This window comes from Xiphias gladius, chromosome 3, assembly GCF_016859285.1.
Source record: "Xiphias gladius isolate SHS-SW01 ecotype Sanya breed wild chromosome 3, ASM1685928v1, whole genome shotgun sequence".
Taxonomy (NCBI): Eukaryota; Metazoa; Chordata; class Actinopteri; order Istiophoriformes; family Xiphiidae; genus Xiphias; species Xiphias gladius.
This window is the reverse complement of record NC_053402.1, coordinates 26067667-26091833: the sequence shown is the minus strand read 5'-3', so window position 1 is coordinate 26091833 and position 24167 is coordinate 26067667. Positions and strand designations below refer to the sequence as shown.

The following is a 24167-nucleotide window of genomic DNA, read 5'->3' as shown; positions in this document are numbered from 1 at the left end:
TATAACATTGACTTCAGTCAGCTCAACATCTGTCTGTCTCTCTGATAGAGAACTACTATTACCTGCCTGGTCAGCTTGATCCTCTGCTATGTGGAAACAGTTCTGATGCCGGGTATGTTCACCTGAAGGACTCTATTATATACATGACCATAATAATGATAATCATAATGATAATGATGATTTGTTCAGGGTCTGTCCGGAGGGTTACATCTGTTTGAAGGTGGGGAGCAATCCAAACTACGGCTATACCAGCTATGACTCTTTTGGTTGGGCGTTCCTGGCTCTGTTCAGACTGATGACCCAGGATTTCTGGGAAAACCTCTTCCATTTGGTCAGTAACTGAAAGGTCCCAGTACAGAGACTGTTCCTAACTGGTTTATGATTGTTAGATGATGTTTGATTGACACTGTGATGGGGTTTGTGGTGAGGGGATGAGATGATAAGGGGTTGGTAGTTGTGAGGAGTTGGTGGTTGTGCTTGGTGTGGCAAGTGTACCTATTTAAAGCAATCTGAACATAATAAACACGCAAAACACTGTATGGTTGAGGATCAATATATTGTAAAATTACTCAAAGAAAGGCTGAACATAATGTGTAGTTTTCTTTGAAATAACAGAAAGGAACATGATTGACCATTTGCCCCCCTACCCCCAAAAAAAAACAAAAAAACAAAAACATGATATTATATTAACAGATTGGCAAAGGCCACGAGATGTTCACTTTACTAACGTCAGCTATATCAATGGCAGAAATCATATTATAGCTACAGAGAAAGACGTCTCAACAGAGAACAGGTGGAATACATATAGCATGACATTTTCACTTTCTCCAACTACATAAATTTCAACAGGCATACACAGAGTATCTGTATTCAAAAGCACAATTTTGTTAACGAAGTAAATGAATACTAAAACAAAGAATAAATGATAAACAAATGATTCACACTAATTTTACTTTCACATTCCCCCCTTTTGATCATTTTTCAATATCCATCACAGAAAACTCAATTACCTTCATACACCCATGAGCCTTGTCTCACACAGCTAGACAAATGGGTAAGAAATTCAACATGACTAACTATAGTCCCTATATGGTGCAAAAAGGAAAAACCCTCAAGAATTCCAAAATGAGGAAAAACCCAAAGCACTTGATAATTACCAAAATCGTACAAGCATACACCAAATTACTTAAAAATGAGTAAAAACTGTAAATTTAATCATCAGACTGAATTATAGCAAATGATGAAAGCAATCCAGTAATAAACAATCAACTAACTTGAAAGACACAAAAGAAAAATGAAAACAAACCAAAAGCAACACACATTTTCAAGTAAAATTTAAAAAAATGAATAAAACTAATAATTGTAAATGGTAAATGGTCTAATAAGCATGATTATGTCTCATCCAAACTGGGCACTGCTCCTTCAATGGCAAGCAAGTCAGAAGTAACTAGCGCTTTGACGTTGCTTACCTTCCTGCAAAATCATCGTCCAAAAATAGCTATAGTTATTGGAGGTAGCTTTTATCATCCATGTCCTCACATTTACCATCAGCCGTTAGGTGTGAATGAGTATCCGGTAGTGTAGTAAAGATACTTACACATCAGGTTGTACTGCTACAGCAGTCAATGAGGTAGTAATAAACCTATAAAAACCTTTTTTTCCCCAATGACAAGTTAAAGTAGCTGTAGTATACCTGCTCCCCATGATTCAAGGAATATTAGTCAACCAGCTATGATAAGGCTAAGCAGAACTAGATTAGGATGCAGAGCATACCAGAAGTAGTCCAATGCAGAAATCACATCTGTCAAATTATCTCTAATATCTGGAATTAAAGTCATACAAGAACCACTGGTCAAATTCAAAGTTGCACATTAAACCCCCAGTCCTGTATGTGAATGTAATTATGTAGTCTACCTATGGAATTAATAAAACACTAATTCAATATTTGGCATGAATAGCAAAAACCATAGTCTTAACACAACAGGCAAAAAAAGAAAAAAATCAAATCAAATTCAGTTAGCCAAACAGCCACATGGGGCGCTGCAGTTTTATAATTCGCATATAGCAGAAGAGCATTCCAAAAGTCACAGAGTGTAACGTTTCAGCTCTGCCCACCAGACTACACTCAGTGTCTAAACAAAAACAAGTCAAACCTTCTCACAGCACCAAAGGGAAAACTTATAAAGCAAACAATGGAAACAGCCTCTACCCATCTGTTCTTCAGCACACATTCTCTCTAGGCGAGCAATAAGCACTTATTTCTTTACCTTTTAACCAACTCTCCCAATTTCGGGATACACAAGCCAATTTTAAACACAACAGCTGTCTATACACACACACACACACACACACACACACAGATACACACACACACACACACACACACACACACACACACACACACAAACACACACAGACACAGAGCTCCTTCCTGACACAGACAAGGCAAACAGGAGGGCGGAGAGAAGTTCCCTCCGAAATCTGATAGGTGGAAAAACTCACTTATTAAAGAAAACCATGTACTCATTCACCAAACACTCACAGGTCTTTCACCTGTCTTTCCCTCCTCTGTCTGTCTCTCTCTCACCTGCGTCTCTCTCTCTTTCACCTGTCTCTCCCTCACCTGTCTCTTTCTCACCTGACTTCCACTAACTTCTTTGTCTCCCTCTCGCCTGTCTCCCCTTCACTTGTCTGTCTCTCTGCAGACGTTGCGAGCGGCAGGTAAAACCTATATGATCTTCTTCGTGGTCGTCATCTTCCTTGGCTCATTTTATCTCATTAACCTGATCCTGGCTGTGGTTGCCATGGCGTATGCCGAGCAGAACAAGGCCACCTTCGCCGAGGCCAAACAGAAGGAGGAGGAGTACACTGAGATCCTGGAGGCACTTAAGAGGAGAGACGAGGAGGTTTGAGCTAACAGTGCCAGACACGAACAACATTAATGAACACTGAAACACACAAACCTGAACCTTTATTTTCACCGCTGTTCCAGCAGGCAGCCTGCAGGACAGAGCTCTCAGAGAAACCAGACTCAACCCACACATCCGTTGAAGGACAGGGACATGAGCAAGAATGCACTGCCAAGGAAGGTACACACACTAACACACACACACACACACACACACACACACATATATATATCTTACCTGTCTGATATCATTCCCTGGATAAAAACAGTTTACCTGTCGGCTGAATTAGTACTTGACAAGAAGAATAAACAGCTTTGTTTTTATTTGTTGATTCGTAGCAGGCAGAGTTAACGTAGCGAATGTAGTTTAGAACCCTAACTGATGGTGGAAACATGAAGAACTATCAGGTTCTCAGTTAGATGATCACCATCAGACAGGTGGAGATAATGACTCCTCAGCATTGAACCTCAACCTTTTTGTATCCTCTGCAGTCTGGAGTTCACCTTGTCCCTACAAGATGATGTTTTAGACTATATTATCCAATTCATCACTAACCACCTGTGTGTTTCAGACCTTGAGGATGACCGGAGACCGTGTCCCCCATGTTGGTACGCCTTCGCTGACATTTTCCTTAAGTGGAACTGTTGTGGCTGCTGGCGGTGGCTCAAACAGTGGCTCTATACTATTGTCATGGACCCGTTTGTAGACCTTGGCATCACCATCTGCATCGTCCTCAACACCGTCTTCATGGCCATGGAGCATTATCCAATGACGGCGGAGTTTGAGGAGCTGCTGAGCATTGGAAATCTGGTGAGTGCTGAAGAGAAGTCAGATGGCTCTATCCATGTTAGCACACATTGCAGAGTGCAGTGTCACACCGGTGAACTGGTATTTTCCTGAGTGTGGTAGACGGTGTGATGATCCTAATCCTGTGCCAAGCAGGTCAACAGCTCAGCACACTTTTGTTCTGGTATATTTTGGTCATTTTAATCAATGAAATCACACCGATATAAACCTCCCTAACATCACACAATCCCCTTTATTAATGATTTGTTTGTCTTTCCACGTTCACTCTACATTTTTCAGCCAGCTGACAGGTGATCATCCAAACAAAAAAGTTGCACTCCAATTATTGCTTTAATGTCAGTGCTACAGAATAAAGATGAATGAATGATTCTTACAGCTCTGTAATGTTAGTAGGTAGTCTGTAATGAGATATTAATTACTTTAATTAATATCTTAGATCAATTAAAACTTCTCTCTACGCTAATAACTCCCTCAAGACAGACCGTGCCCCCCCCCCATGTCTCCATCCAAAGCACCAGGTAAATGGGGTAATGGTTAAGAAACAGCAATCTTCTTTTTAACAATCTGGACAAAGTGATCATTTCTGTATTTAAAATGTCAAATCTAACTGAATGAAACTTTAAAAATAATTTCATAATAAAAAATTCAACATGAAAAAAAGATCACATTTTTAATTCAACAGTGAGTGTCCTCTTCTCCACAGGGTTCAAAGTGTCAGTGGTTCCTGACAGGGAGAGTCCGGAGTTTAAAGGGAATGAATGTAGTGAATGTTATTGTCACAGCCTCTAACAAGTCTTCCTATCATGTATGATAACGTGTTCTTTCTGATCACAGCTTGTATCGTATCGCATAGTGTTAGGCGTGTTCCTGGCATTACCGGCAGGATGAACTTTACTGTGATCTGCACTGCATTGCCAGGCTCACAAAAATAGAGCCTAGAGACTCGGTTTCTATTGACACAGTAAAACCAGTAGCGTCTACTGTTCCTTACACTATATTCAGGGTTAGAATGGCATTACTGCCACCCGGTGGTTATAGACTGAAAACTGACAAAGACAAAACCACATAGTCACCTTCAACATGAACCGGTGAGAGCTTGAAGACACGCTCAGAGCCTGGTACTAACCTTCCTCCTTTGACCTCTGACCTCTAACTCCCCTTCGTAGGTCTTCACAGGGATCTTCACAGCTGAGATGGTCCTCAAACTTCTGGCCATGGATCCGTATTATTACTTCCAGGTCAGACTTCCCATGTTTTTACCAGTTCAATGCTGATGACTCACAGCTGTTCCCATGATGATTTGTGTCTGTTCTGTTGCGGTGGTTACAGGTTGGCTGGAACATCTTTGACAGCATCATTGTCACCATGAGTCTGGTGGAGCTAGGATTGGCTAACGTTCAGGGTCTGTCTGTGCTGCGCTCATTCCGATTGGTCAGTGGGATGTCATCATTACCTGTCTGCCTCTTCAATTGTCTCCTTATCTGTCTACCTGTCTCCTCAACTGTCTGTCTACCTGTCTACCTGTCTCCCCATCTGTCTCCTTACCTGTCTATCTTCTTGTCTCACTACCTTTCTTCTCACCCGTCTGCCTTTCTGTTTACCTGTCTCCCCATCTGTCGCCTTATCGGTCTGCCTTTCTGTTTACCTGTCTCCTCACCTATCTTCCTGTATCCTTATATGTCTCCTCACCTGTCTCCTCACCTATTTCCCTGCCTGTCTTGTGTCCAGATGCGAGTCTTTAAGCTGGCCAAGTCATGGCCAACCCTCAACATGCTCATTAAAATCATTGGGAACTCGGTGGGTGCTCTGGGGAACCTGACTCTGGTTCTGGCCATTATCGTCTTCATCTTCGCCGTCGTTGGCATGCAGCTGTTTGGGAAGAACTACAAAGACTGCGTCTGTCGCATTGCAGAGGACTGCGAGCTCCCTCGCTGGCACATGAACGACTTCTTCCATGCCTTCCTCATCATCTTCAGGATCCTGTGTGGAGAGTGGATCGAGACCATGTGGGACTGCATGGAGGTCTCTGGTCAGGCCATGTGTCTGATGGTCTTCATGATGGTCCTGGTCATCGGAAACCTGGTGGTGAGTCTCTGCAGGTAGACACCTTCTGACCTGAGCCTGGTTCAGTACGACACTAATCCTCCAGAGTCCAGCGGGGCAGCTACAAACAGATCCAGGTCTGCAGTCAGTAATTGGGGGTTATGATGTGAATAAGAAAGTAAACCAAGTCTGAAATTTCTAATCCAATCAAGGTACAGATCCTGAATCTGTTACTCTCCCCTTAGATCCTGAATCTGTTCTGTTTATTTTTCCCGGCTTGACTCAGTTCATAAATCTTTTGCTGATTTTGTTTCAGGCCCTGTACCTGTTCCAGTCTCGTTTCAGATTCTGAAACTGTTCCTGGTCTTGTTTCAGGTCCCAAATGTGTTCTCGGCCTTGTTTCATGTCTTGAATATATTCATGGTCCTGTTAAAAGTTTTGAATCCATTCCGGGCCTTGTTGCGGGTTCTGAATCTACTCCTAAATCTTTTGTTTGTCCTGTCTCAGGTCCTGAATTTCTTCCTGGTTTTGGTTCAGGTCCTGAATCTGTGCTTGGTCTTGTTTCAGGTCCTGAATCTGTTCCTTGCCTTGTTGCTGAGCTCATTCAGTGGTGATAATCTGGCTGCTCCAGAAGATGAAGGTGAAAACAACTTGCAGATCGCCATAAATCGGATCAAAGGAGCTGTTGCCTGGACAAAGTCCTGGATCCTAGAGCATATCATGACTTTATTGGGAAAGAAGAACCATGTTAACCCAGACCACATCGGTAGGACCAGACCTGGAACTACAGCAAAGATTTTATTCATTTATTTACCTTGGTTCAGGGTTTGTTAGTGTGATGGATAATAACGTATTTTGTATGATTTATTGATTTTTTTCTGTAAATTTCCTTATCAGTGGTTGACAGTAAAGAAGATGACAAGAATACGAAGGAGGTTTTGCCTTTGACGTTTGTGACCTCACACCAGCCAGTGTCAGAGGTCAACGCCCTTAGCTGTAGCCAGGGCAACCTGACCAGCAACTACCAAAACATCAACTTCCTGAGAGTGCCCATTGCCAAGGCTGAGTCTGAGTCTGATTTCGAGACACCTGAAAATGAAGATGAGGATGAGGATGAAGAGGAAGAAGAGAAAGAAAAGCATTCCGAAGTAAATCCTATTCAATTCTACTCCGGGTCGGAAGTTGTGGCGTGACAGTGTATTCACTAGTTTCATAAAAATCCCGAAAATGGCTGGTAACACTTTATAATCCAGCCAGTGATTCACAGTGAAATGTCACTGTATGAATAAGGTCCCAGTAAAATACTCCATTATACAGATATAGCGGAAGAAAACAAGACTATGAGAAAATGTAGAGAACTACTGGGGGAAATAAATGATACTTTGAGTATTTCTGTAAATATTGGATACTGTCAGCGCTTTGGATGAGTATTTCCACCTTGGAACTGCAGTGTACCAATGAAAGTCTCAAAAACATGGATTCAGACACTCAGTGACAAAGGTCACATACCTAATGAACTAATACCATCAACTTGTGGGGTAGGGCAAAAGAAACCTGAAACCTACAGCGCAGAGCAGATTCGTCAGTACAGAGAGCAAGAGTTTGCATTAGAACAACCACTAACAAAGTGTCAGCCACTACCAGTTACAAGCTAACAAACAACATAAATAAAAGATTTTAGCTTCACTTACCTTTCTGATACATCTGCTAGTCTCTGATTTTGGTGCACAACAGACTCCTCATCTGAGTCTGGGTCTGACTGAGCCTTATACACGTATGGTTGAATCTCTCTGGTGTTTCCTCTAACGTTAGACATGTTGATGCACACTCCACCACACTCACGAGTCAACCTAGCACAAGCAGTAGTGGTGGGCGGGGCACAAGGCCTGTAATATTTGTATATTAATATTCATAGATCCAGAATTTTTCAATGAGGAAGTAAACATAAACAGAAATACTCAGTATCATTTATTTCTCCTAGTTGTTTCTCTCTAGTCCCCTATAATCTTGTTTTCTCCCACTGTACCTACATTGACATAAATTAGTATTTTATTGGAACCTGATTCATACATTGACATTTTACTTTGAATATCCAGCTGGATTATAAAGTTTTACCAAATGACTTCCCAAATAATAAAACAAATTTGATCAAACCTGACATTCAGAGCGTAAACAGAACTGCTGAGCTGTCAGTCAAATCTGAACATGATTATGTATAAAACAGGGTTAGGGTTAGTTATTGATAGTAATAATAATAATAATTGTTATGATTTTATCATTATTGGTTTCAGCAGAAATTTTATTTGAGGTTTTTTTGCAGTGTGACGAGTCGTCAGTCTGCAGCACTGTACAGAAACTTCCTGAAGTCCAGGAGGATAAAGACGATGAAGCTCATGATTCAAACACACCTGAGGACTGCTGTACCGAAAGTATGAAAAAACACACACACACACACACACACACACACACACACACACACACACACACACACACACACACACACACACACACACACATAAATAAAGAGTGTTACTCCTACAGTAAGGCTGTGTAATGTGGTGAACTGATCCAGTATCAGAGCAGGACCTGGCTGTAGATCAGTGATACTGATGTTCGGCAGCTTTGGACACAAACTGACTTATTGGGTTTACAACTGGCAGATTTACCAAAACAACAAACAGCAGGCAGCTGGTAAAATGTCAATCTGTCTCAGCTGCAGGAGCTGTTTTCTTTAGGTGAAAACTCAGAACATAATTGAATCATTGCTATGTAATTGCCTGATTCAAATAAAACATTTGTTTGTGTGTATATATTTCAGAGTGTTATCATCACTGTCCACTCCTCGACATAGACACGTCCCAGGGCAGGGGGAAAGTCTGGTCTAACTTCAGGAGAACCTGTTACTCCATCGTAGAACACAACTACTTTGAGACCTTCATCATCTTTATGATCCTGTTGAGCAGTGGAGCTCTGGTAAATATTATAATTCATCATTTTAGATTATTGATCAAACATGATCAGTTTTTTAATCTGAACTCAGAGAGGCCCTGTGTTGATACAATATTATCTCTACACTTATTCTTTAAAAAAAAATTTTTTTCCAATTTATTGTATTTGTTTTTGTTTTTTTTTAAATACTAAAACACTCATGTGACTGAGCAGGTCAGATCTGATTGGTTCTTAGGAATGTGTGCGGTGTGAGTACTAACTTGTGGAGACAACATGGCTGACATGGCTAACAGTGGATTACAAACATTGCTGACATTCTGACTACTAACATGGCCGCCACATATTACAAAGGTGAGATGATATTTATCTAACTTGTAACTTTTCAAAACTGTAATAAAATTTATCAGACCTTAATAAACAGAGACATCATGATGAAAATGACAGTGCCATAACTAAAAATGAAATAACTCAACACAACAAAAAATAACAAAATTACACAACATAAAATAACATAACTTTAACATTACGTAATATAACATCAAATACAACACAATATAATGTAACGCACCATAAAATAATGGAACACAACCCAGGATAACATGACATTACACATCATAAGATGGCATAATTAAACAACATAAAAAAACAAACTAGAGACCATCTTGTGATGGGATCACACCAGCCACAATGCCCATCAACATGTTGACGTTCTGAACAATGAATACTCACTAGTCATTATTACATTATTGTAATTGGTGTTGTGACTGGTGTTGTGACTGGTGTGATCCCATTGCAGGATGATCTGTAGTTTCACATAATGTCTTAGAGTGGACGGGAATGATTGAAACTGGGATTCAGTGATGTATGACTTAAAATGAATGGGCCAGGGGTGTAAAGTGAGGGGCCAATGGCCCCTTTCCAACTTCCAACCCTCCTACTTCCATTGCCCTTTCTCCCACCACATCCATTTTCAAACTTGGCCTTTATTTTGATCTCAACTACACATCTTTAAAATTTCATGACTGTATCTTGCACAGTTGTGGCGCTATCGCAATGGCAAAATCTGTCCACAGACAGGCAGACAGACAGACAAACACACACCTGCCAGTGTACTCAAACCTGCCTCTGTGGTATGTCCCGCTACAGTAGGTGTCTCCAGGACCACATTTTGCCGTGATGACACACACACACACACACACACACACACGATCACACACACACACACACACACACACACACACACACACAAACGCACACACACAAAGACTCACAAGGTGGAAAAAATACAATATAATAAGATATAATAAGATAACTAACCTACAGGATATTTGCATTTACCTGCAGGATGACTGTGTTTACGTAAAGGATGTTTGCATTTGCATTTACCCTATAGTGACCTCTAGTGGTCGTGTAAATTGTGGCTGTTGTCTGTCAAGAACAAAGAAAGGAGTAGTTTGATGTTTAATTGATATGTGAAATATTAGCGTTCACATCCCGTCTCCCAGCAACAGTCATTTTCATCATGAGTGTTTCTTGGTTTTTCTCAGTTAAAAACAAAACAAATAAATAATATACGAACAAAGTCAGACCTGGTGCTTTTTATTTTGGACAATTATCAAAACTTCTTTGTCAGCATGTACGGTGGCCTTACCCTTAAACTGATAATCTGATGAATGGCAGTGGTGAGTGAACACCGGTCCAGGTCCTAACATTGGTCCGTTTTTGTGAACAGGCATTTGAGGACATCTACCTGGAGCAGCGTCGTTTTATAAAGACGGTTCTGGAGTATGCAGACCAGGTGTTCACCTATGTGTTTGTGGTGGAGATGATTCTCAAATGGCTCGCCTATGGATTCAAGACCTACTTCACCAATGCCTGGTGCTGGCTGGACTTCCTCATTGTAGATGTAAGAACACAATCAATAACACTGATTATTGGTAATATACTGATACTTGATGTTCCTTCAGTGTTTGACGCTCAATCTTTAGGTGGTCACTTATGGTATGATGTCACGAGGTGTGTTCTGTCTTGCAGGTGTCTCTGGTGTCTCTGACAGCAAACATCCTAGGATACTCTGAGCTGGGAGCCATTAAGTCTCTAAGAACTCTAAGGGCTCTTAGACCCCTGAGGGCCCTGTCCCGCTTCGAGGGCATGAGGGTGAGACAGGCAATTTAAAGACTGACATACAAAACAGACAGGTGCATCAGAAGGTCACCTTTTTGTCTGCAAAAAACAAGGAATACTCTAACTCTCTATATTCCTGTCAGAGTCAATACAACCTGTCCAAAATGTATCTGGTCCAGATTTCTCACAAGATCCAACCGAAGGATTCACATAACCTCAATCATCTTTACAGTGGTAACCTGTATAAAGATTTTAATCATCACTTTTAAGACATCTACATTCCTGATTGAAATTATTGGCACCCCTGAATTTTATGTAGAATTTAGAATATCTTTAGAAAAAAATGCAAATTAACCAAATTTGGGTAATCAGAATATTTAATAAAATGTCCAGTTACTGAACAACAAATTTTAAATTAAAAAAATTTAAAAAATAAATAAAAAATACAGACATAAAATCTTAATCATGATCTTTTAAATTAGTTTGTCAAACAAAATGAAAAAACAAATAAGTCTCACCTGTGCTTAATTTTCAGTGTTCGCATGACCTCAATTAACCAATGAATGATGGTTTTACTGCGTAAAAAGGAGCTAATTGTTTCCAGTCACTTTTTCACAATGGCTAAGACAAGAGAGCTTTCTGAGAGCATCAGAAATGCTATTATCACAAAACGTAACAATTCTAAAGGCTACGAGGCAATCACCAAAGATCCTGAAATCCCTGTTTTAACAGTTTGTAATGTTATCAAGAAGTTTCACAGTAATAAAACTGTTAAGATGCTTCCAGGATGTGGTGCTACATAGGAAGTCAATGAGAGAGGTCTGTGTAGGTTGATGCAGATTGTGATAAAAACACCACACATGACATCTAAAGAGCTTCAGAGTGACCTGGAGCAATCTGGAGTGGTAGTTTCGGCCCATAAAATACGCTGCACACTAAACCAAGTAGGGCTCCCTGGGCAAAGGCCAAGGAGGACACCACTATTGAAAGAAACACACAAACAGGCAAGACTAATGTTTGCAAAAACTTTCATAGATTAGCCAGAGTGTTTCTGGGATAATGTTCGATGGACAGATCAAAACAAAGTAGAGGTCTTTGGGATTGGAGTGTATCACTTTGCTTATAGGCAACGAAATTAAGCCCATAAGGAAAGGAAAACCCTACCTACAGTAAAACATGGTGGATGTTCTATCATGCTGTAGGGTTTTGCTGCTTCTGGGACAGGAGGCATTGAAACTATCAGAGAAATAATGAAATCAAAAGATTACTGAGGCATTTTAGAGCAAACTGTGTTACCCATTGTCAGAAAACTAGGATTGAGGCGAAGGTCTTGGGTCTTTCAGCAGGACAATGACCCAAAACACACATCCAGCAGCACAGAAGAATAGTTGAAAAGGAATAGATGGACTGCGTCTTGACCTAAATCCCATTTAAACCTTTGGAAAGAGATGAAATCTGCCATTGCAAAAGGACTCCTGCAAACTTGTGTTTGTATTTTTTCACTACTATGCAAGTTTTGTTTTTTTATTTTTTTTTTTTGTTCAGTAACCTTCTACATTTTATTAAAATATTTTGAATATAAAACTGGTTCATTTACATTTATTTCTGAAGATATTCTAAATACTGTACTTAAAATTCAGGGGTGCCAATAATTTCAGCCAGGACTGTATTGGGGTTGGCCTCTGTCTATATCTCTGACCTGTTTGCCTGAATAAGCCTGAGTTCCTCTGGTGGGGGTATGTTATTGGTTCTGGGTTGAGGTTAAAAACCAGAAGGGACAGTATGTCTCTCAAAACTGGAATGACCTGTTTGAGGAGATCAGGCAAATCAGCTTTGTTTTTCCCTTTAAACCAATCCTAAAAACACATTATTTTAGAGTTTTTTTTAATGTTTTTTTATGTTTTTACTCTGTGTTTTTTTAGTGCCGTTATGTTTTAACCTCATTTTTTATTTATTATTTTATCCCACTTTTATCTGGTATTTCTTGATTTTATGTCTTTGTAAAGCACTTTGGAACTGGCTTTTGAGAAATGTGATATAAATATAGTTATGTGTCCAGGTGCTAGTTTTAGTGTATTTACCTGTATACCTGTCTGTCTCTTTGTACCTCCCTGTCTGCAGGTGGTGGTGAATGCTCTGATTGGAGCGATCCCTTCCATCTTTAACGTTCTGCTGGTCTGTCTGATCTTCTGGCTGATCTTCAGCATCATGGGAGTCAATCTGTTTGCAGGAAAGTTTTATTACTGTTTCAATGAGACATCACAGGAGATGTTTCATCCTGACCAGATCAACAACGAGACTGAGTGTTTAGCTCTGATCAGTGAAAACTTCACTGAGGTCCGCTGGAAGAACCTGAAGGTCAACTTTGACAGTGTGGGAATGGGCTACCTCTCACTGCTGCAAGTGGTCAGTCAACATGACACAGTGACTTCACTGAGATACAGTGAGATACTCAGACTGATGTATAAAATAGTAAAACCATCAGACATGACCGTTTATAGCACCAAAATAATAATTTCAACACTTCATTTTCACCGGAGTATTAATAACCCAAATAGCAGACAACTGGACTCTTTATATTCAGCTGTCTAAGTTAAAACTGACGTTAAGAAGTTTTGTCTCTTTCAGGCAACATTTAAAGGCTGGATGGAAATCATGTATGCTGCAGTTGACTCCAGAGAGGTCAGTATTACTGGTACTGATACCAGTAATGCCAATGTACTGATACTGCAACTAATGCTGGTACTAATACTGAAAGTGTTACTGAAACTAGTACTGTTTCAGATATGTGTACCAATAGTGGAGCTAATGCTGGAACTGGCAGTTGTAATGATACTGATACTGGTACAAAGTTATCATTGTTACCAACACGACGGTCAAAGATCAGACCTACAACTTGAAACTGACTTGTCTCTGCTTACCATGGTTACGCACTGTGTAGGTGGAGTCCCAGCCAATGTACGAGGATAACTTGTACATGTACCTATACTTCGTCTGTTTCATCATCTTTGGCTCCTTCTTCACCCTCAACCTCTTCATAGGAGTCATCATCGACAACTTCAACCAGCAGAAAGCCAAGATATGTTTCTATTCACTGATAGACTGACATTGGATTCACCTCTGTTCAGTTTTTTAAAATAAACTGCAACTTTGCCCTTGTTAATTTATGAAGATAAATATCATTCTCTCTCTCTGTCAGTTAACTGCTTTTTTTCTTTGATCTTTACTTGGGAGGAACAGATATTTTCATGACGGAGGAGCAGAAGAAATATTACAATGCCATGAAGAAACTGGGCTCTAAGAAGCCTCAGAAACCTGTTCCACGACCTGAGGTAAATTCAGTTACATCCTGTCTGACTTTATTAAATCCAGACCATAAGTACAGGTGTAAATTGTTCAGGTTAGATCAAACCCAGACAATAAACACAGGTGTGAAAGGTTCAGGTTAGAGCAGGATTCAAATTTCCATTGGATAGGGTTTTCAGTCATCTGTTTCTTCTCTCTATGTCTCCGCAGAACAAGTTCCAGGGTCTGGTCTTTGACCTGGTGACAAAACAGTTTTTCGACATCTTCATCATGGTGTTGATCTGCCTCAACATGGTGACCATGATGGTGGAGACAGACGAGCAGAGCCATGAGAAAGAAATCATCCTGTACTGGGTCAATCTCACCTTCATCATCATCTTCACCACAGAGTGCTCTCTAAAGATCATTGCGCTCAGGCAGCACTACTTTGCTGTCGGCTGGAACATTTTTGACTTTGTGGTCGTCATCCTGTCCATTGTAGGTGAGTCAACCAATCAGTGTCTGGTGATGTCATCATCTCGTCATCTATTAACATCCCAAAATATCCTTTTTTTTTAATTTAAGGACCAGAAATCTCTTTACATGTCTATTTAATTAGATCAGAGATGGACTGAGAGTTTATGGGTCCATTTTTTATTTGGTCTTCACATTTTCCCTTCAATTCAGAAGAAGAAAATTTGTTTTTTTCTCTCTCTCCTTCCTCCCTTCCCCCCTCCCTCCCTTCCTCTCATCAGGCCTTCTCCTTGCTGACATCATAGAGAAGTATTTTGTCTCGCCCACGCTCTTTCGTGTGATCCGATTGGCTCGAATCGGTCGAATCCTTCGTCTCATCCGGGGAGCTAAGGGGATCCGGACACTGCTGTTCGCCCTGATGATGTCACTTCCTGCCCTCTTCAATATAGGCCTCCTCCTCTTCCTCATCATGTTCATCTTCTCCATCTTCGGGATGTCAAACTTTGCTTATGTGAAGAAGGAGGCCATAATGGACGACATTTTTAACTTTGAGAACTTTGGGAACAGCATGATCTGTTTGTTTATGATCACCACGTCAGCTGGATGGGATGGTCTGCTGAGTCCCATCATGAACACCATGCCAGACTGCGACCCAGACTTTGAGAACCCGGGGTCAATGGTCAGAGGGAACTGTGGCAGCCCAGCGGTAGGAATAGTCTTTTTCACCACCTACATCATCATGTCCTTCCTAGTGGTGGTCAACATGTATATTGCCATCATCCTGGAGAACTTCAACGTGGCAACAGAGGAGAGCACCGACCCACTGTGTGAGGACGACTTTGAGATGTTTTATGAAACCTGGGAGAAGTTTGACCCTGATGCCTCGCAGTTTATACAGTATAGGTGAATCACACTTGCATTAGAAGAAGAATTTTATTACTTTTTACAGTCTGGTTCTTAATCTGAGTCTGATGTGTTGCTAAAAAAAAACTCTAAAGAACTCTAATGGACTCTTATGAACTCTAATGAACTTTAATGGTGTCTCCTGTTTGCCACAGTAAGCTGTCAGATTTCTGCGACACTCTACAGGATCCTCTGAGGATTCCCAAACCCAATACCATCAAACTGATCCACATGGATCTGCCTCTGGTTCCTGGAGACAAGATCCACTGTTTGGACATCCTTCTTGCACTCACTGCACAGGTAACATCACCTGATTGCATATTATTTCAAGTGAAGATATTTCATGTAATTTTATGTTGTGTTATTTTATGTCATGGGTTTTTGTGTTATATATTATGTATGCAGGTGTTGGGTGATTCAGGAGCAATGGACACTCTCAAAGCCAGCATGGAGGAGAAATTCATGGCCAACAACCCCTCAAAGGTTTTTCCCCCCATTCTATTCTTCTCTAATGTAAAATGTTAACCTGTTATCTTAATCTTAAATTTAACTCCATCCATATTAAATTTCACACCATTCTTTTGCATGATCAAGTAAATTAAGTTTTGCTTTTTTATTTTACTATTTAACTTGTTGTTATTGTTCTTGCGAAATTTTGCAATAGGATATTGTTTTGTACAAACTTTTTTATATTTGCATAGTAGAACTGTTGACATGAATGATAGACCAACAAACGTCCAGATTGTTGTATTTTTTCTATACATTTAACTGTTTAATATCCGTACTGTTCCACATTTATGAGATATTTGTGTTGAAGTACATTAAAACATCAAAGTCTCGAGCTTCTCATCAAAACAAAATAGCAAACCCAGTAAAAATACTACAACAGCAAACACTGCGAACAGATGGTTAATGGTGTATCATCTGTATATTGTGTATATTATGTAGTATATAGTGGGAATCTCTGTTTCTTCTCTGCTGCATTCCATGTTTTGACCTTCTTCTCAACATGAATCAGTATCTCACTATATTCAGAACGGGACTTTATTTGTTTAGCAGTCCAAATTAAAGCAGAAGTCTATCAGGCTGTACTTCTTCCCAACAAACTTCGAAAATCAAATGTTCCGTTTGAAGAATCAGGAGGAAAATTGGGGGGGGGGGCATTTCTTCAGGCATGACTGCATCTGGAAGAAAGATTTTTTTGACTTTTTTTTGCCTTCAGTGATGATGGATTGGTTCAAAAGTGATGAATCAAAATTTGCAAACATTTTTCTATTTTACTTTTCTGTTGAAATACGTTTTAATTGATTTGTCTCCCACAGATAAGGAAGACTTCAGTCATTGGTTCATTCAAGACTGCTAATTCTAGAAGAGACTATGTTTAACAAACTGTACTGAAGTGACAGATAATTATTCTTACCTGCAGGTGTCGTATGAACCGATCAGCAGCACTCTGCGGAGGAAACAGGAGGAGGTGGCGGCGACAGTGATCCAGCGAGTGTACAGGAAACACCTCCTGCGGCGGACGCTCAAACTTGCGTCCTACAAATACCGCGAGAAGACAGAGGGACAACGAGACAAGGATTCACCGCCAGAGACAGAAGGACTTCTCTTTAATAGGATCAGTCAGCTTTATGGAGATGGCCAGGACAGACAGGAGCCTGGTTCTGGTGTTTCAGGTGAGGACCCACCTCCTCCCGCCCGGGTGGAGCTTCAGAGTGAGTTTCTCCTACATACTGCTCCTCCCCTCAACACCCCTTACTTCCTGCGACATGAGAACCTGAGGGAGTCTATCGTGTGATTACAGCTTATGTTTAATGTTTCTCCTGTTTCTTCCTTTTCCTCTGCACCGCGTGAACTCACCTGTGGAGTGTTACCTGTTGGAGGAGCATCAGACTAACCTGACTAATCTGTAAACTCAAGCCTCTGTAAAGACTCAGCAAAGCAACAGATCACAGCAGAGATAACTCAAGTTAAAGTTCATCAGGCTGATAAGCGAACAACCATTGATGACTAAAAAGCTGCTGCAAGTTGATTCTGTGCTCCTGTTCTGGCATTGCACATGAAATGTTTTATCACTGCATCTTCATTTTCATCTGTGCTGAAGGAGTTCAGGGGCTCCTTAGTTTCCTAACAAATTTCAGTCTGTCGAGGCTCACTGGGACACTTAAACTTTAAAAATAAACTCAATCTAACTACTTATCCAGGTTATTAGAAATACTAATGTAACACTTATTATTATTATTTTATCAGTAATCGGTGATTGTTGACTATTAGTCCCAGACCAGGTTATTGTTACCTGTTCCCAGGTGTTGATCAGTCGGATTGATCACCTCATAGCTCTGACTGGTCCACAGTGTTTTTAACATGTTCAGGAGCTGCCTGCTTTGACCAGGAAAGTCTTTTTATGGACATTTGAGATGACCAATCACATGATGGTATTCAGTCGTAAAACGGTTCAAGAGAAACTAATGCTACTGCTCAAACAATAACTAATTTGATTCTTTATTCAAACAGTTGGAGAGAAATGTGTTTGTGTGTCATCGATCATTAAACAAACCAGAGTTTTTGTTTGCGACAAAGTTTGTTTTCCAGCAAACTGATGAAACCAGCTAACAAGAAAATACATGTCATTTATTACAGCTTCAGAAGTGATTGACAGAGCAGGCAACCAGTGGTGGAAAGTAACTAAGTACATTTACTGAAGTACTGTATTTTAGTACAATTTTTAGGTACTTGTATTTTATTTAAGTATTTCCATTATATGCAACTTTATACTTCTACTCCTGTACATTTCAGAGGAAAATACTGTACTTTTTACTGCAGTACATTTATCTGACGGCTCTAGTTACTAGTTAAAAATATATTATAAGCTTACAGAACATTTATAGACAGATTATACCAGAGTTTCCAACCTTTTTGGCTTGTGACCTCTTACAATAAATCAGTGTGTAGTTGTGTCTCTTGTCATTATTTTTAGTCTCTGAGTTGTAATCATTTCCAGCAAACAGACATTTTACCTCTAAAATTCTCAAAGGGTTTCATTTCCTTCATTTTCTTCTTTCCTCTCCCAATAATCATCTGACGACCCCTCAGATTTATCCCTTTGGAGGGGCTTGACCACTCCAAAGGAACCACTGTACTAAACTGTCTAACTGTATATAAAGTAGTTAAAAGCAGCTCCACCTGGAGCAATGCCAACAGTGAAATGCTCCAGAAGCATTAATGACTCAGGATTAAGGATCTGATAATGTCAGATAGAATCAGATACCAGTCACAGAGGTCACTAGAAAATACACTCAGTAGACCTCCGCCAAGGCAAGTGTCAAACAACATACACCAGAAATCAGAGAAAATAAATCAAATTCATAGTAAATTATCTGGATCTACTCCAAAATTTAATGAGTTTTACTTTTGCCAATGCCCCATCCCTCCACGAACTTCGGTTCAAATTGGCTCAGGACTTTTAGTGCAATCCTGCTTATGTATAAAAAAAGAAACAAACCAACAAACAAACCAACAGACATGGTTGAATACATAACCTCCCAAGCAGAGGTAAAAATCATTATCTTAACATGCACAAAGTATTCTGGTTTTTACCATTATTAAAAGCTTTACATGGTTAATGAAAATTAATGTTACACAATTATTACCATTTACATGCAGCCGTGCAAACTCCGATTAACGTAAAACGCCCCCATGACATAGGTCCTGTTGATATCCAAGTTTTCCATAATGTTTAAAAATAGGTGTGTTTCTCCAGAAATGTTGGCTTTTCTTGTGGGCATGCAGTCTATCCCAAACTTGCAAACTGTTGTCTTGTTGGTTTGTATACAACGCACAGACCATAGACAAGCAAGAGGCTGTGTGTCGCAAACTGCCGCAAAAACTCCAATGAGATACATATTCTGAATGCGCTGCATGCACGCATTCAGGATATGCGCGTGTTCAAAATAACCCAAATAATATTGGCATATCCCACGTATTAATGAGAATGCTAAATTCAGAATGAGGCTAAATTCGGAATATTCAAACAGAATATGCCGTTTATATGATCCAGATCAAAATACAAATATTATGTTTTAAATATATATTCCAAATATTAAAGTGTAAAATTAGTGTGCATGTAAATTTGCTGCATGAGTAGTCTTACTTTGATTCTTTAAATACATTTTGCTGATGCAAAATGCTTTTACTTAATGCATAACTTATACTTGTAATGGAGTGTTTTTACTTTGCTGTATTTCTATTTTTACTTAAGTAGAGGATCTGAGTATTCCCTCTGGCACTGCAGAAAGCCAATGACAGGCAAGCATCTGAGCAGATAATAAGACTAAATGAAACCTGGTTAAAGCAAATGTTTGACTTGGGGGAAAAAAACAGTATTCCGGTTTTTATAATTAGAAATTTTGTAATTATCCTGCTCCTGATGTTATTTTACATTTCATCAGTTGTCTACAATTTGATTTAATTTGCTAATATTATCCTGTATATCCATAACATTATAATAAACTCCAAAAAAATCTGGCACAGTTAATAACCTGCCTCCATTTATGATACTCCTCTTTCCTTACGTTCACTCTGATTGGTTGAGTCAGCTGGAGGTGTTTTTATTTACAGACGACTGAGCTCTTTATGTGAAGCTGATACAGGTAAACATGATTCAGACATTACATTACTGGGATAATTACGTGATCTGGCTAGTGGGAGCTTAGAAAGGACAAGATAACAGCCAATCAGTGTTGGTTAAGATTAACTGAAGGTAAAACAACAACCAATTGACTGAGGAACAGTTTTTAGGCATTCGAGTCTGTGATTTCTTTAAATAGATGGATCCATCGCAGGCTTAGTTACAATCTCTGATCACAGGTACAACAGGTGACTAACAGTCAAGTTGTCCAATAAGAACACATTCAGACTGTGATGTAAGCACAGTTGTAAACATGAAATAGATTTATACTTTTTAGTCTGTCTTGCACTGAGTCATACAAAACTCAACTTTCAACAAAATGAAAATAAAGAACATCTCTCTGGGTGACAAGTGTACTTAAAGAAAAGTGTTAAATTATTGGAAACTGATCCAACATGGCTGATTTTATGTGCAGCTCTCTCTTTCACAGATCAGATCCTCCATTTTCTTTCGTTCTTTTGTCTTCATCTGAAAATGTTTCTGTTGCTCTTCAGACTTACCTGATGTTTACACCTGAAGACTTGTATATGTCTACACCTGTACATGTTTACACCTGTACATGTTTGTTTACACCTGTCACCTGTACATTTTTATACCTGTACACTTTAAAGTAGTCTTTAGTCTGCTTCAAACAAACTGGTTCCTCCCTCGTCTTCAGTCAAACTGTTTCCAGCTGTTCTGAATGTTCACCCCAGAACACCCACCTGTTTTTCCCACTCCACGCCCCTCCTCTCCTCTGTTCACTACAGTGGCTCCAGATGCTTCATACAGTTCAGACTCTGCCGCTGGTCTACAGGGCAGTGAAGGGAACTGATCCTTCCCACCTCCAGTCCTGGGTCAAACCGTACACCCTGACCTGACCCCTGCCTCCCCTGCATCTGCATGTTTAGCCATCCCATCACTCAGATTATCCTGTTGTCTCTGATCTGGGTCAGACTCTTTTCTGTTCTGGATCCACAGTGGAGGACTGAACTGACGTCAGGACAGCAGAGTCTTTGACCATCTTCTAATACGGGATTAAAAACACCTTTATACTCTACACCTTAACAATTCCTGCTAATACTGTTTTATGTCACGTTTCTTTGATACAGCTCTTGTACTGTATCACTGAACATGATTTTATTTGTTTAAGGCAAAACTCAATTCTAGATGAAATCCAGTTCTGAGCTCCTGTGAGGTTTGAATTCACTTCCTGTAAGTCGCCTTGGACAAAAGCATCTGAAAAAGGAATGTGATGTAGTGTAATCTGATTTAGTATAATTTGATGTGGTGTAATGTAATGTGGTGTACTGTGACGTAATAAATTCTGCTGTAAAATAGATGAGATTAGATTCAAAATTAGTTCCTCATCTCCAGCTTTTTCTGCAGACCCAGTCAAGCATTACGTTGAATCCCAAATAGTCTCTGGCATTAAGAGACAATGTCTCTGGAATCATTGTCTTAATTGGTGTTAGCTTCCTACAACCTGCCTCCTCCAACGGCTAAACTTTAAAAAGATCTGTGGCAAGTTTTGGAACCTACAATCTTAAATGTTTTTAATTAACACTTATATCTGGCATCATCCCCACCAGCTTTAAAACTGCTGTGGTTAATCCATTCCTTAAGAAACCACACCTTGATCCAGGGTCTCTTAATAATTATCAACCAGTATCTAATCTTCCATTCTTTTCAAAAGTAGTAACACAAAAGACTTGTGTCTCAGCAGCTTTCAGGCCACATATCTAACAGTAATTTTTATGAACCTTTTCAGTCTGCTTTTGGGGTCCTGCCACTCCACTGAAACTACACTTACCAAAGTTGTAAATAATCGTCTGCTTACTATGGACTCAGATTCCCCCTGTGTGCTTCTCTTACTCAATATCAGTGCAGCTTTCAGGCCACATATCAGTGCAGCTTTTGATACCATAGATCACTGCATACTCCTACACCAATTGGAAACCCAATTTGGTGTCTCTGGACTGGCTCTCCAGTGGTTAAAGTCTTACTGACAGAACACAGGGTTTCCTATAATTATACTACAACAATATTTTCTAATGTGAAATATGGATTACCCCAGGTCTCTGTTCTGGGCCTCTGCTTTTCTTTCTTTATATTTCACTTCTTGGCCACATTATTTGCACTTATGGAATTAGTTTCCCATAGTAAAGTAGTAGTACAGACTGACTTACCTCAGTAAATCCAGTTAGCATTTCCAAATTCTGTATGTTTGAAATACAGTTGTTCCTACTAACCTAGCATTACTGCAGCTACCTGTGGTGTTCACTGAAGAGGAGTGAGTCATTCAGAAGCCGGATTTACTCACCTGTTCTCTAAAATACTGTTCATTTTCTTTGTCTAGTTTGAAAGGAGACGCTATGGTCAGATAACATCAATTGTGATATTTCTTTAGCGAACATCTAGAGGACTATTTGGATGGTTACTGCTGACATTAATCTACACTAAAGATAGCCAACTGAAAGTAACGTTAATGTTACATCCACGCCCATAGCACCTGATAATTACATTATCTTACTTCTTTATAAATGTCAGTGTGCTGCCTGCATGTTTTTGTCGTTTCTCTGAGCTGTTTCTTCTTGTTGCTGTTTCTTATCCAACATTTTTATTAAGTTGTGCATGAATTTACTTCATAAATCTCTGTCTTCAAATAACATTACTGACAGATACATAACTTTGAAAGGTGTTTCTCATTAACCGTAGTGCAACAGGTCAAGCGCTAAATAATCTTCTGAACAAGAGATATTTTGTATGGCTGAGGAAACAGCTTTGCTAATCAGGAGCTACAGTGTAAGGTTCTGCAGATGCATGTAGGTTGTTGAATAAGACATTTCTTATAGTTCTCATTGTCAAAGGTTACTTTTAATTTAGTTTTAGTCGTATTTTCGTCATGAAAAAAGGTCGTCAACAAATATTTTTTGTCATAGTTATAATTAAAATTATTAAAATTATTAATTAAATTAACACTAGCTGTATAAGTAAAATTTAACTTTACTTCACCAATGTAATGTGATGTAATGTAATGTGATGAGGTTGATGGTTCCCACTTCTCACTGTCTGGATCAGAGGCAGCGGGGCAGCAGCTGTTTTCAGATCTGAACAGCCAAAGTTCATAGAGAAAGACAAGAAGAGCAACAGCTGCCAACAGAAGTGACATTACTGAGGATTACATCGCGCGCGCGCACACACACACACACACACACACACCTACTCTCAGTTTCTTGTTTCAGATGTCATGTGTTTCAGAGGAAATCTCAGCTGAAAAACAGCTTGTCTCAGTTTGAATCAGTTTGTTCTCAGTTCAGTGGGTTGGTTCTCAGTTCTCAGTGTGTTTGTTCGAAGTTCTCTTGAAGGTTGCTGATGATACAGTCGTCGTGAGCCTGCTAAACAGCAAGGAAACTTCCAATGGTCCTGTTGTTGACTAATTTTCAAATTGCTTTCATGAATGGTTTTTAGTGCTGAATTTATCAAAGACAAAGGACAAGTGAATTGATTTTAGACGTTCTCACCCCTCACCCGACAGTACAGTGATTGATGGCCAGAATATAGAAAATGTGGTGTCCTCAAAGTATTTGGGAACTATACTAGAAAATAAACGGACATTTGACAGTAATACTGACATGGCGTGCAAGAAAAGCCAGCAAGATCTCTTTTGTCTCAGGAAACTCTGTAAGTTTCAGGTTGACAAGACCCTGATGACAATATTTTATCAATCTTTTATTTAGTCTTTGTTCACTTTCTCTTTTATCTGCTGGTATCAATCTCTTAAACTCAAATACAAAAATGTACTCAATAAGGTAGTTAATGTCTGTAGCAAAATAACTGCCTCTTCACAGGAAACTCTTTACAATAAATGGCTACATAAGAAAGCAGAATCCATCCTGTCTGATTGTTCCCATCCTTTAAATCAACAGTTTCAGTTTCTACCATCTGGACTTCCACTAGCTAAAATCAATTGATTCCAACACTCCTTTATACGCTCTGCTATC

General features: G+C 39.6%; 1 protein-coding gene across 4 annotated transcripts in view; it reads left to right on the top strand.

The window, feature by feature from the left end:
• scn4ab (sodium channel, voltage-gated, type IV, alpha, b) overlaps window positions 1-18593 on the top strand; it is a 29447-nt gene extending 10854 nt beyond the window's left edge. For 2 of the 4 annotated variants that reach the window (XM_040124114.1, XM_040124115.1), the window contains 23 exons: window positions 49-112; window positions 190-331; window positions 2706-2906; window positions 2993-3089; window positions 3481-3719; window positions 4883-4954; window positions 5046-5147; window positions 5445-5801; window positions 6327-6525; window positions 6657-6907; window positions 8080-8188; window positions 8578-8732; window positions 10441-10614; window positions 10743-10865; window positions 12954-13238; window positions 13461-13514; window positions 13774-13911; window positions 14060-14164; window positions 14349-14619; window positions 14873-15494; window positions 15650-15794; window positions 15900-15977; window positions 16921-18587. In XM_040124114.1, the coding sequence (XP_039980048.1) occupies window positions 49-112; window positions 190-331; window positions 2706-2906; window positions 2993-3089; window positions 3481-3719; window positions 4883-4954; window positions 5046-5147; window positions 5445-5801; window positions 6327-6525; window positions 6657-6907; window positions 8080-8188; window positions 8578-8732; window positions 10441-10614; window positions 10743-10865; window positions 12954-13238; window positions 13461-13514; window positions 13774-13911; window positions 14060-14164; window positions 14349-14619; window positions 14873-15494; window positions 15650-15794; window positions 15900-15977; window positions 16921-17295 (4358 nt within the window). In that variant the 3' untranslated portion in view covers window positions 17296-18587. Of the gene's footprint in view, window positions 1-48; window positions 113-189; window positions 332-2705; window positions 2907-2992; window positions 3090-3480; window positions 3720-4882; window positions 4955-5045; window positions 5148-5444; window positions 5802-6326; window positions 6526-6656; window positions 6908-8079; window positions 8189-8577; window positions 8733-10440; window positions 10615-10742; window positions 10866-12953; window positions 13239-13460; window positions 13515-13773; window positions 13912-14059; window positions 14165-14348; window positions 14620-14872; window positions 15495-15649; window positions 15795-15899; window positions 15978-16920 lie in introns of all 4 variants that reach the window. The other 2 variants (XM_040124112.1, XM_040124111.1) reach the window with 2 other exon arrangements.
• Window positions 18594-24167: the final 5574 nt, after the last annotated feature.